Genomic DNA, 13744 nt, shown 5'->3' on the forward strand with positions numbered 1-13744 from the left:
TGCATTTTAAAATGGGCAAAATGCGTTTTGGGCATTCATGTTTTCAGCAAATATCTTGGCTTATCTAATCATTTAACCAATCTAATTTTGGTTTCATTACCAATTTTGATTAAAATAATTAGTCTAATGTATTTATGATTATCAAAATTTTAATTATAGAAAACAAAGAACATCTTGTAGAGAAAATTAAATTGAAGCATACTAAATTACGAATTAAATTATTAAATAAACAAATAGAACTTCGATGCTACTTTCAAACGTGAAAATTTTATCTTGGTCCATACAACAATAAGAGATATAAATGCAAATAATTCCTAGAGATATTACAAATAGTTGCCACTTCCCGTGACAGTAGGGGTCGCTTGGTAGGAGGATAAGTTATTCCATGTAGATGGGATTGGGTGGGATAAGATGGAATTACTAATCCCACCCTCTATGTGGGATAACTTATCCCACCTCTTATCCCATGTCGATGGGATATCCAAGAAGTTATCCCAATCCAGCCCCTCCTACCAAACGACCCCTAATACTTCATTGTTAATCCAGCCAAATGCCAGCTTACACTTAATGAAACTACAAACGGGATAAATACTTATCCGCACCTGTTTTTATAGCAAAGTACCAAACCAAGCAATTATACATGACAATCATTTGATGATTTTATACGGACAAGATCAAATCAAACAGGTCTAAAACTAGCATCAAGGTAGGCACTTCAAGATCCATCCTCAGATGATAAGGTTGAAATAAATATTTTAAGTGCAGCTCAAAATAGACTAAAGGTAAGATAAACTCAAACAGGTCTAAAATTAACATTAAGGTAGATAAATCAAGATCCATCTTCAGATAATAAGGTTAAAATACATATTATAAGTGCAGCTCAAAATATAAGAAAGGTAAATCAATTCATTCCTTCAACCATTGACAACTGATGCGTCTTACATATCATAAGTGCAGCCCAATACCCAATTAAAATATAATGATTCATAGAACAATAAGTTGCAAAAAATTGGTACCAGACTTTCATCTACCAGACTCGACCTGCTAATTTAGCCTCTGTCTTCGACAAAACATTAAAGAATGAAGAGGAAAAAAAACACGAAAAAGCTAAAAAAGGAAAAAAGAAAAAAAAAAAATGATGACAATAAGAGATATACCCCTCACACGTGAGATGGTGGGAGTTAGTATTAACAAAGGCAGCTTACACAGGAATACAAATAATAGATTACACACACATAGCTACCCTAAAAAAAGAAAAAAATGATAGTTCTCTATCAATGAAACAACAACTACTACTAACCTAAGATGGTTACATTCTTTGTTGGGTCCTCCTTACAGACATGTACAACTAATTTTCCAGCATACAACTACATGGTAAGTTGTGTCAACTACATAAAATAATTAGAATAAGTGCAAACCAAAAAATAGAGCAAATTGAGTGGCTGGTAGAGATAACTACAGCTCTGTGAATATGTGTTCTCTCTGCCTCCAGAAGCAATTTACAACGAGTTCCTACATAATATGTTGCAAAAGACTCGTTATTGTCATACATCAACAATAACTCCTAATACGATGAGTAGCAACACAACCAACAATTCGGCACTCCGGAGAACAAATACAGCAAATGATGAGCAACTAACAAAAGAGATGAAGGGAAAAGAAGTCGAGCAATCTTCCAAGTTCCAATATCTCCAATTTGGTCTTTTAAATGGTTTTCTTCTCTGACTTACCATAGACCTGATTCTATCAAAGGATAGCCAAATCATGTTGCACCACACCAAATTTAATATGTGGAGTGAAGAAATAAAAGCAAAGATGATAATTGAGAATTGGTGATAAAAGAATAGACGATATATCTATTTATAGGAGTGAGATACAATACGCGTCTTATATTTAACCCATGAGGGACTGACTTCAAACTAACACTTAAGAGTACTTTAACATTCTAATATGGCCCCTTAAACTCTAAATGGGATACCATCTTGAGTTTGCTTGCTTTGTGAACATAAGAAATTATTATTCCACTATCCCAATATGTAAGAACAAAGGAGATATCAAAGTTGTGCAAATTACCGAGGCATTAAACTTATGAATCATACGATGAAACTTTGGAAAAGAGTGTAAACTTAGGAACACTACAAGAATAATAAAGGACCACCTTGGATTCATGCCTTGTAGATCTACCATAGAGGCTGTAAACTTGCTAAGAAGATTGACGAAGATTACCACGAAAAGAAGAAAGATCTATACATGGTATTAGTTGAACTAAAGAAAGCATATGATAGAGTATCAAAAAAAGGTCCTTTGGTGGGTGTTGGAGAAGAAATCAATCCGTATAAAAATATAAGGGGTCATTTGGTAAGGTGTAGAAGAATAGTACTGAATAGGGTGTATTAGTAATGCATAAATTAGTTATGTTGAGATTATTTTTTATCGACTGTTTGGTATGGTGTATTAAAAATAACATGCATTGCATACTTTCTAAAAAATTATTTGTTTACAAAAACAACCTCCACATTTTTAGCTTTGAGGGACTTCAAGAGCAATTTTGTCTTTAACCATGCTTAAGAATGTATTAATAATCTTGGTACTGCTAATACCATGGTTTGCTTGAATTAGTTATACATAGGATAATACCAAATAGGGTGTATAACTAACACTCCCTCTGTCCCAATTTATGTGATACACTTTCCTTTTTAATCTGTCCCAGAAAGAATGATACATTTCTATATTTAGAAATAATTGAACTTAAAACTTTCCCTTTTACCCTTAATGAAATGATTTACAACCATACAAATATCTATTTTCAGTTCCTCTCTTAGATTTTCCTTTGATTGCATTTGTTTAAAGGTTTTGGTTTGTGAAATTTAATTTTTAGAAAAAGGGCAAATTTTCAGCTTTCTATAGTCTAATAAAGTTTAGTACCTTCAAAAAGTTGGTGTCTTTTGTAAAGAGTAGTACTCGAGAGCTGTTAAATACATGTGGGAATAGGCTGGCATTGTTCTCTTCAAGTTGCTTATTCAAAAAGAAGTAAAATTTTGAGGAGGTAAAAGAAGAAGAATGACTCTTGGAAAGTTGGAGTAGAAATCATCTTCTTTTTTTTTTTTTTTTTGGTGTGTGTGTGTGTTTGGTTTTCCAGTTCCACATAATTTATGATAAGCACAGGATGAAATTTGGAGGCAGTCGTCATTGAATAAGCTTAAGACAAAATCAAAATTGGGGTTATAATTCTAGGGTTGGGATAACATCTGTATCCCACTATATCTTCTTATAATTTCTTTTTGTTGATTCAATCAGAAGAAAGTGAACAAAGAATTCATTCATCCTATCCAGGGGCGGAGGCAGAGGGGTGCAAGGCCACAAGTTTCAAAAGTCTTCGTTTCTTTCTTAAACTCCGTGCCCAGTCGAACTATATCACATTAATTGGGACAGAGGGAGTACTTGTATTAGTTATACATAGGTTGAAAAAGCACACCAAACAAGGGATTGGTAATACCAAAGCTAATACATGTACTAACACATCCTACCAAACAACCCCTAAATGTCATAGAGATTATGGAAGAATGAGTCATCACTAGTGTGAGGAGATATAGAGACTTCCCCACAACCATGGTTTTACACCAATGATAGCATGAACCCGTACTTATTGACCCTAGTTATGGACTAACTTACAAAATACAATATGATGTCCATCGTGTACGTTATTTGTTGATGATATTGTGCTAATTGACGAAGCTAGTGAGACAAATATTGCTAACAAAATATGCATCTTAAGATGGATGTTCGGTCACACAAGATTAGAACTGACCATATTTAACAGAAGGTGCAAGTAACACACATTGAGGTTTGATTAACGAAAACGTTTACCTGATTAAAACAAAACACTTTGAGGATAAATGAGAGGAAGTCGCTTGAGATGATCTGGTCCTAGTGAGTGAATGTGTTAAAAGGGAGCGAGGTAGACCTAAGGTATTCTAACAGTATGATACTGGAATAAAGTCCAGGGAAAACCAGTATAAGTATCAAGTGGACAGAGTTAGTTAGTTCCTGTATTTGAAGGAGAATGCAGGTATCCGGTGGAATAGTCGAGGTTTCTGTAAGCTGGCCTTTACGAATGTACACCACTGTTATTAACATAAAGAAAAAGAAAATCAACCCCTTGCATTCCCTTGTGATCTCCCAGTTGTAGCACGAGCATCACCTAAAACTTTTCTAGAACATCTATTTGTTAAAATTACTGAGAGTGGAGAACATTCCACATTAGTTGGTTTTTATGTGTACAAAGGCGGGAGAGGAGGTCAATTATTTGTTGCTTCACTCTCCCATTGCATATGAATTATGATTATGGTGTCTAGTATGAATATATGCAGATCCAATGGATCAGAGATATGCTAGGTGGATGTTCATATATGGAGAAGAGAAAGGAAATAGTTCCTTTGGCACTTATTTGAACCACAGAGAAAGAGACGAAAAAGCTTTTGCATTAGTATGAACTCTTTCATTTTTGGATAATGTAGTGTGAACTCTTTTGTTTTCTCGACACTTTTGGAGCATGTACAATATTCCTGTATAGATGATTGAATGCTCTTAGCAAAGAATCATGTTTCCGTACAAATTTCTCTGCTCTTCTTGTACACAGCTTTTATGCGAGGTTCGTCCCATCAAATTACTATAATTATTAACTTCGTAAAGGTCTCGTCCTTATCTCTCTAAAGAATGCAGCTGACTCATCAGTAACTCAGAACCAAGGTGCATTTCTTTTTCTTGTTTGACTCACATGGATCCTACGTACTTTTTCCAACTCTACTGCAGAGACTACCTCTTTAGAAAAAAAACTCAGAAACTGAGCAAGCTTAGGAATTTAAAACCAGAGGTTTTAGAATTATTAAAGGATGGTGTATGCAAGATATACATAAGCAGAACATATATAACACTATCCAGGTGACACTTGCAATTTATTCAATTGCTCTTTTATATCTTAAATAAATCAATTGACACTTCTACTTCTTATGACAAGAATAACAAGAGTAGCATTCACCTACTCAAAGTTGTTCACGAATGTAAGCCATCGATCTCAACATTGATCCTAGAGTATCCCTTGAAACTTGAAACTTCACTTCAGTCTCTCCGGAAGCTGTCTTGGTATCTTGAAGCTGTGAAGGAAAAGGATAAAAACTATCAGTTCGCATCTTAAAGGACAGTACATCACTGTAATCAACTGACATTTATCCTCTCAATCTACAAGGAGAAATGAGATTCAAGGCTGGTAGACAAACAAGATGATCAGTTTTTCAAACTTTTACTTCACAAGGATCTAATTATCTCTTCACATTTAGTTTTTCAGTTGTCATGAATGTCACTTTGGAGAGTCATATCAGGGACTACTAAATAGCAGAGCCCAGCAGAGTGTTTCATCAGCATACATGGCCAAGCTATCGGTGCTTTTCACCTGAATATTATGAGATGATTATACACCACAAAAACTCTACCCATAAGATCAAAGAGAAGAAGAGGGAAGGGACAGAGGCCATTATATCTTTCACGTGATAATTTTGGTATATTTACTTGTATGTTGAATAGGCAGGTGCCAGGTGATAGAATCGTCAAAACATCAAAAGAAAGAAACTCTCTTTCACTTGATAGAGAAATGGCATCATCCACCGACTAGAGAAAAAAACCCAAAACAGCGGAGCATCCGGAAGCAATTGCAGTAAACTTAACTGTTACACAAGTTTGTCCAAGTGATTAAAGTTACAGGAACAAAAAAGCACATTAAAGCTCTTTTTTTTTTTTTTTTTTTTTAAATCAAAAAGCTTAATAAAGCTCATTTGATATACTAATGTTAATAGTAAGAGTGTCTTTGGAATGCCTCCCAATGTAACTAATCAGAATGTGCATGTTGAATCAACTTGCCTTGCTCCAACTCTGACAAACTTGATGTAATATAACTAAGATTATGTGAAGCAGAAAGAAAGAGTTCAACTGCTCCCCACTCTTTTAATGCGATTCTGAAATAGGAAAAATTCTCGAAGTTCACGATGCAAACCTTTAAATTAATAACAGCTACTCTATTTGCTGGCAGGGAAAGCTGTTGACTTATGTAAGCCATGGATTTCAGCATTGGCTCTAGAGTGACTCTTGTAACTCTAAACTGAACTTCTGTTTCCCCCGGTGGGTTCTTGCCATAATCTTGCAACTGAAAATCATGTCGAATATGTGCAAATAAAATTTCACAAAGGAAATCATTATTTCATCAAATTTATTTCTCAAGGGAGGAAGAAAACTGTTATCCGTATACAGCCAGAGTATGACCCAGAGGAGAATCTTTTATAAAACAACTATACACACCTTCAAATTGATGACAGCCACTTTAGTTGCTGGACTCTTGTTTTCAATTACCCACGTCATAGACTTAAAACAAGTATAAACAACCTACATGAAACAAAATACGTGAAGGAGAGAAAAGGCAATAATTCATCTCCTTGGTAGATTCATGTATTGTGCTACATATTCAAATACAGATCAAAAATGGAAAAATCTAAAAATACAAGTTACAGAAGAGGCAAGTTTTTGTTTTCATACCACATTATTAGCAAGGCCACCATCATGATTTATAGCCACAGGTGTCATAGTGGGCTGATTTAAGTCACCAGCAGTTAAACCGCCAACATTAAGGTTAAAATGATGAGGCATTGTATCTTGCCAAGGCCATAAAGATGGTGCAGTATCAGAAGTAGCTGGAGTTCTTTTTATGCTCTCATCCTGAGTACTTCCACTTCCCTGTGAGCTAAGAGGTCTGGCAACATTTTTTGCAACAATAGAAATCTTCCTCAACCCGTCTCTCAGAGCGCTAACGGCTGCATCATAGGTCTCCGCAGAAACTGCCCCTTCCTCTGCATATCTCAAAGCTTCCAGACATAAGCGGTTGAAACGTGAAGTAAGCGAATTAACTCCTTGCTTAACAATGTCTTCTTCATCCAATCCTTGTCCAACTTTTGCGTTCCTTGTCCACCTCTTAAGTATATAATGGGATGGAACTGTGAGAACATTAGTCACTGTGAAGACGGTTAAAATGTGCCTACATAAGATGCCCGAATACTCAAACATCTTACAGCTGCAACTTGCTTTCATCTCGGCAAGATTCAACATTACAATGTATGCCTTGTCATCCTGTTCATATTTTGCAACCCTAAATTTGCTTAGAGTCTCGTCACCATCAATCTTATTGGCAGTGTGGGCGAAAGTTTCAACTAGTTCCTCCTGAAACTTTGCAAAAACGTTTCTGGTGAAGAGATTAGATGCTTGCTGTTCCATTGGAGATGGGGTCTTTAGCATTGGAGTGGTGCAATTTGTATCAAAATCAGTTGCAATTTCCTTTTGAAGTGAACTTTCTAAAGCTCTTTCATACTGCTTAAAGAACATTGGTAGAGTTGTCTGCTGATTCACATATCCATCAAAAAAGGAGGTTACACCCTGGTTCGAGGGAAGTGCAGCAAAGAAAGTATCTCGAAAATATACTGGAGCCCACTGGTTGCGAGCATTATATACAGCTTGAAGCCACTCATTCTTCCGGAGATCATATTTATCAAGTACAGAGGCCCATGATGATTCAAAATCCTCAATTGTCTCAGAATAGTTAATGCAGCTATACAGCTCCCCATAAAAGGAAGGATGAGCCATATATACGTGAGCCAATCTTTCCTGCCCTTCTCGTAAGATATGCCACTTACAAATGCAATGACGAGTACCGGGTAATACTAGGTTGACTGCTGCCTTTATAGCTCTATCCTGGTCGGTTGTAATAGAAACTGGAGGGCGATCATTCATTGAAGATAGCCAGGTCCGGAAAAGCCAAGTAAAGGAAGACTCAGACTCATCTAAGAGTAACCCACAGCCAAACAAAACCATTTGCCCGTGATGATTTATTCCTGTGAATGGAGCAAAAGGAACCTGGAATTGATTTGGTCTATACATTGTATCAAAAATAACAGCATCGCCAAAGTGACTATAAGCTATCCTGGATCTTGCATCAGCCCAAAAAGCATTCATCATGCGGTTTTCATCATCAAGTTGAATAGCATAGTAGAAACCAGGATTTTCTGCTTGCATTTTCTTGAAATAGTCAAGAAGACTATGGGCATCTCTTCCAAGAGTTCTCGTTCGGCTGCAAGGCTGAATAAACATTATTGGTATGACAGGACTAAAGTTCTTGGTCACACGATTTAACTCCATAGGAGAAGCATCCTTAACACCTTCATTAGAACTGACAAATACATGATTTCCGTCCACCGGAACCATAACATCAGTTGGAGCTCGCGGTATCTCTCCAACAGTCTTGGAAGCACCAGCAAAATGTTTACGAGGTCGAAGGTAATGCACCTTGCTAGGATTCACTATTGAATGATTGTGATCGTCAACGAATTTAGTCACAACCCAACTATTTGAACTCTTCCTCTCTATGCGAAGCATAGCATTGCAACTCTCTATATTCTTCCTTCTGGAAACTTCTCTAGAACAAGAAAAGTCCCAACTAATGATAGGTCCATCAGGCTTAGCTCGGCTGTACTGACCAACATGTATGCTAAAGCCAACACGCCTAGCATATGCATCAAAAAAATTCTTTGCTGCTTCTTCTGTTTGAAACTCCATCCCCACATATGGCTTCTCTTCCTCATCATCAACCTCAATGATAGCATCTCTTTCAGTAAAATTGTCCGGCAACCCCTGTTTGGAATTTTGATTTGGTTCAGCAACTCTTTCCCCACTTTTTTGTCTCTTCTTCCCTTCTATATCAATCACTTCGATATTCATCTTGCTGGGGGACTGACATTGACAAATCAATCTATTTCTTCTTGGTCAAAACATCGTCTTGCCATCTCTTACAAAAAAGAAACGAACAATAGGTGGCCTTAACATCATACGAACTGGAACAAGATAACCAGTGACTCAATATTTTATATTAAGAAATAAAAAGAATAAGACAACACTCCAGTTTTAGACACATGAGCATATTCCTTCCTCAAAACTTTAAATGGAAATGTATATCAATAATGTTTAGGATAAAGACAAGAAAAACTAATATTGTATATTCCCAGTCACCAAAAAGCAGAAAGGTGATACGAATCTCCCATAGTGCCAAACGAAAAAGAAAAAAGAGAAAAGCTCTTAATGAAAGTGTGTTTTAACAACATGTAAGTGTACTCTTACACAGGGGTTTCGAGTTACGAGAAACATCGGAACTTTCCTAATTCTTGGAATTCTATTATAATAACATACTCCCTCCGTCCCATATTACTTGGCCACATTACTAAAATATATGTCCCAAATTACTTGTTCATTTACAAAACCAAGATAAAATTAATTAAATCTTTTCCATCTTACCCTTAGTATTAAATGTTCTTGAAAATAATCAATATGGAGTAGAATGTATTTATTAGAGAGAGATAAGGGTAAGGCAGTAAAATACATCTTTTATTTATGATTTCTGAAAGGGCGTGCAAAAGGGAAAGTGGCTAAGTAATATGGGACGGAGGGAGTAATCATTAAGAATATTCACACAATATTCTTAATGATTCTTTCACTATATCATCTTTCACTCTTCTCCTTCCTTCCTTCCTTCGCATTTCATTTTACTATGACTTCCTTACCTTCTTTTTCTTTCTCTAGTACAGAATGAGCCTTGAAGCTAATCTGAAGGATTTTACACTTTTCACCATATTAGTGTATTTCAGTCAATGCTTGTTTTTCATTATTAATAAGAATCGTTTTATATTTCGATTCCAATCTTTAGTATGAAACTGTTTCGAGTTAAAGTCATAACAAGTGATATCAGAGCTTCCTTCCTGGCAACTTCACTAACAATGGAAGTGGCTGAAGGAACAAAATCGAAACAAGTGGAGATTCAACTCTAGGCTTGTATCAGAGAATAATAGAAGGACTTATGAGTTGTATAGGAATATAGGAGGGACCAAGATATTGTTTCATAAACTGTTAGAAAGAAGAGGGATCAACTTAAAATCCTGGAGAGTCATCATTTAGGTAAACCATGATGAGGATATGTTAATGTGAAGGCCCAAAAGAGTAAACTGTTAGAGGCAACACATCCTTTCAGAACTCCTCTGAGATTACTTTTCCAAGCTCCAACCTGAAATTTCCATACTTAACGAAGAGGGACCAAACTTGGCTACAAAATGCGAGATACAATTCCAGTCTAAGTTGCACGGACTCGGGTGCGGATCCGAGTGTCGGATTCGGCAAAATCTAAATTTTAAGATTCGGGGGTGCGGATCCAGTTATGGATACGGGTGCGGGGATTCGGATAAGAAAATTCAAAATTATAAAAAAAAATATAAAGCTATAAAGATATTATAAATTTTGAGAGATATTCTATGAAAAACTTACATGTATATTATTCTTCTTTGTCATTTTTCTAAAATATTTTCAATTCATTCTCAAATTACATATTTGAAAGTTATGTAAAAAATTACTATAATTTACAATAATTAATAATCTAAATTATTTAAATGGCATATGAAAAAATGAGGTTCCAAGAATAATCCGTTTTACAAAGGGGTCATTTTTATTATGTACAATTAGTAAATTAGTCTGCACTTGCACGCGATTAAAAATATAAATTAATTATCAAAAAATCAACATGTTAATAATTAATTTAGAAACTATTAGGTGCCTTTCAATTATGTGTCACAAGTAGCATATAATGGAAAATAAAGGGGACAAGTAACATATAATGAAGAATAAAGGGGTCATTTTATTATTACAATGAAGAGTCTGCTTGTTCATGTCTCTTCTAGTTCTAGTTCGTCTTCTTCAATTCCCCAACTTACAGATTTGTAAGTTCTAGGTCGTCTCTTCGTTCTTTCCTCAAGATAGAAAGAGAAAGCCATTCAAGGCCGGAAACCAACTCTCCATCTAAACGGACTCCGGTTGACTGGAAACCAGTTTTTCCCCCAAATTTGTCGACAGGCTCTGGTCAAAGTATCTGGAGTTAGTTGACCGTATCCCGGACGTTTGCCGTTCCCGCACCCAACCCGTATCGAGACGGGAACGGCACCTAAACTGGAGAGTCCGCAGAAATTGGAGATAGTTCCACAATACTTAACTGGCATGGCTGAATCTGATTCTATTCTGTCCAGTTAAATAAAGGTCAACTAAATGGCAGCATTATCACTGGAAGTATGTATGTAGGAAGTATAGGTATGCAGTTTCTGGTTCACTGATTGAGAAATTTAAAAAGTGAGCCAGCGAGAGTTAGTTCCAGCAAAGTATGAAGAGCTTAAGGCCTGAGCTTTGATTAAGACTCCTACTAAACTGAAGATAACTTCTTATCCAATGTTATTGAAAACCCTTCAGAGGAAATCGAGTATAAAATTATGCTGCACCTTCCAAACGAGCTGTCATGTAGGTTATACAGCAGCAAAGACTGATAGAAGCAGTTTATAACAAGAGCAAGGCTCTGAGGCTAAGCTAAGGGAGGCTTTCCACTGAATTTTGAACAAACTAATCTAACCTCCAAGATAATAGCTAATATATGGCCAATATAAAGAGTAAATATCGGGGGCGAATTTAGAAGGGTTCACATCACGGGCCTGTTACAATTGTGAGGACAGATATCTTCAATGTCATCAAAGCAAGACAAGACAACTTAATGAACTGAATGCTGAAATAAAAGAAAAGAGAGACTCTGTGCAAGAAGCAATGGGATTAAAGAAACGAAGAATGGGGCCACTAGCCTTAATTCTGGGTTGGTACTGCAATACCTAACAAAATTAGACTGGCCAAGAAGAAACTTCTGACTATATGGACACGAGAATAGACATAGCTTCTTAGATTGTCGAACAACCAAAGAGGTCGGGTGGGATATTTAAGATGTTATACCATAAGAGTAACCATAGTTGATGGAACTGTATCTGCTGGTAACTCCCACATGAGACACCATTGCAGGTGACAGATTTAAAAGGAGGATCCAAAGTCAAGAGTTTGAAATCATGTTAGAATTATCAAGGATGAGGGAGTTGTATGGTGCTAGGGATGGACAAGAAAAAGGTTCATAACCGAAGGACCTTTGAATTTACACTGAAAGATGCAGGTGGAAGATAAGGGTAAGAGAGTACTTTTGAAAGGCATGCAAAAACAAGACGATTTCAGTCTATAAGGTCTCTGCTAAAAGTCAACTACTAAGAAAAATACAAGTTATTCTGACATATGATCTGACATATGAACATCACTATTTGTGTTAAGCGTGCTTGGGCGAGAGTAGTACTAGGATGAGTGACCCCGGGAAGCCCTCATGTTGCATCCCTCCTTTCTTGATCAAAAAAATAAAAATGAACATTGGCTTTTGCAGATGCTACCATGAAGATTGGTTATATACACAATCAATATCCATAATATGTGGCACAGCTATGACTTTGAGGTCAAGGTCATAATATGGAGCAACAAGAAATATCTGATATGATGGTATCTCTCTCCTTCATTCCTTTTGTTTTCCTTCTTCCTTCAATTGTATCACCTTCTTTTCTCTTTTTTATGCAAGAGGAGCTTCAAAACTATAATTGAGGATATAGTGAAGATCATATTCCTTTTGTTCTCTTTTATTTCAATTACTTATGTTAATCTTTGCTCATTGTTAAAGAGAATTGCTCCATCAATTCAATTCTTCTGCATGAAACTGATTTCATGCTAAGGTCTTACCAGTTAACAGTTTGTTATGTAGTTTCTACATGTACACTTACATACATAATTATAAAATATTGTTTCAAGGAGAAAAAAAAAAAAAAAAGAAGAAGAAGAGAAGAATCAAAGATTCAAATCCAGAAGTAACCTAAAAATTAGATGGTTTGGGCCCCATACTCCAAACCACATTAGTCATTTGTGGATGGAAAGCAGTATTACAAGATCAAAACACAATACAATTTTTAACATAGCAATATCTTCAAGTTCCAAAAAAAGGCAGAAAAATTCAGAAAAATGCATAGTGCTCAATAAATATGTTTAAAACCATGAGGTCTCAGGTTCAAATCCCAGCGTGGGCACAAAAGCACTAGGTAATTTCTTCTATTTTTTCTAAGTTTTGAGGGACAAAGATGGCTGTTACTTGTGTTGGTTGGAGGTGGCATTAGCCCATGGAATTAATGGGCACAAGCTGGCCTGGACACCACAATTATCAATATAATAATACTAAGAAGCACCCAGTTCATCAAAGTTTGTTGCTCAAGAACAAAAATTGGTAGCAAAAAGGTACTCTACCAGTAATAAACAGATGGGGGGAGGATTTAAAAACTATGCAATTAGGGTAAAAGGTTAGAAGTGAATGCAATTAGATACTAGCTAATTGAGGGGTAAATCTTACAAAGAATATAAACCTGAAATTGAGTTCCAAATTCCAACAGTTGATAGACTGAGAATGTTACTGGAAAATACAATTCGCGCGCGGGCGTGCTGGGTTTATTATTTAACTGGTCTGGGAAGAAACTTTTTTCCTGGTCTCTTGCCACTGGTCCTAATTCTTTTCTTCTTTGTTGGCTAGTTTTCACTTTTCACTTTCCAAATTGTATATTGTATTACTGTATGTTTTTGTGTTATGATTATTTTAGTAGTATTTATTGTATTGTATAATCTATTAAGTTCATGATTATGTAACAATTAATTTGATTTAGTGGAGTATATAGTTAGGTTATTTTACCATTTTGCCCTTAGTTCTATTTAATTATCTCAATATCCATTT

At 35.9% G+C, this 13744-nt stretch overlaps 1 protein-coding gene across 4 annotated transcripts; it reads right to left on the reverse strand.

Annotated features, from left to right (window-relative positions):
- Positions 1-1136: 1136 nt before the first annotated feature.
- On the reverse strand, positions 1137-13420 carry LOC132030175 (protein FAR1-RELATED SEQUENCE 3-like). 4 transcript variants are annotated; one of them, XM_059419701.1, is made up of 6 exons: positions 13383-13420; positions 6583-8878; positions 6349-6432; positions 6047-6196; positions 5039-5153; positions 1137-1512 (listed from the first exon to the last, which is right to left on the reverse strand). In XM_059419701.1, the coding sequence occupies exons 2-5, from the start codon at positions 8809-8811 to the stop codon at positions 5043-5045; spliced, it is 2574 nt and encodes an 857-aa protein (XP_059275684.1). In that variant the 5' UTR covers positions 8812-8878; positions 13383-13420; the 3' UTR covers positions 1137-1512; positions 5039-5042. The 4 variants fall into 4 exon arrangements, with proteins under 4 accessions (XP_059275684.1, XP_059275683.1, XP_059275685.1 ...); XM_059419700.1 differs by having other exon boundaries at positions 6583-8924; positions 13383-13400; XM_059419702.1 differs by lacking the exon at positions 13383-13420 and having other exon boundaries at positions 5043-5153; positions 6583-9256.
- Positions 13421-13744: the final 324 nt, after the last annotated feature.

The sequence above is a fragment of the Lycium ferocissimum genome, chromosome 9 (assembly GCF_029784015.1).
Source record: "Lycium ferocissimum isolate CSIRO_LF1 chromosome 9, AGI_CSIRO_Lferr_CH_V1, whole genome shotgun sequence".
Taxonomy (NCBI): Eukaryota; Viridiplantae; Streptophyta; class Magnoliopsida; order Solanales; family Solanaceae; genus Lycium; species Lycium ferocissimum.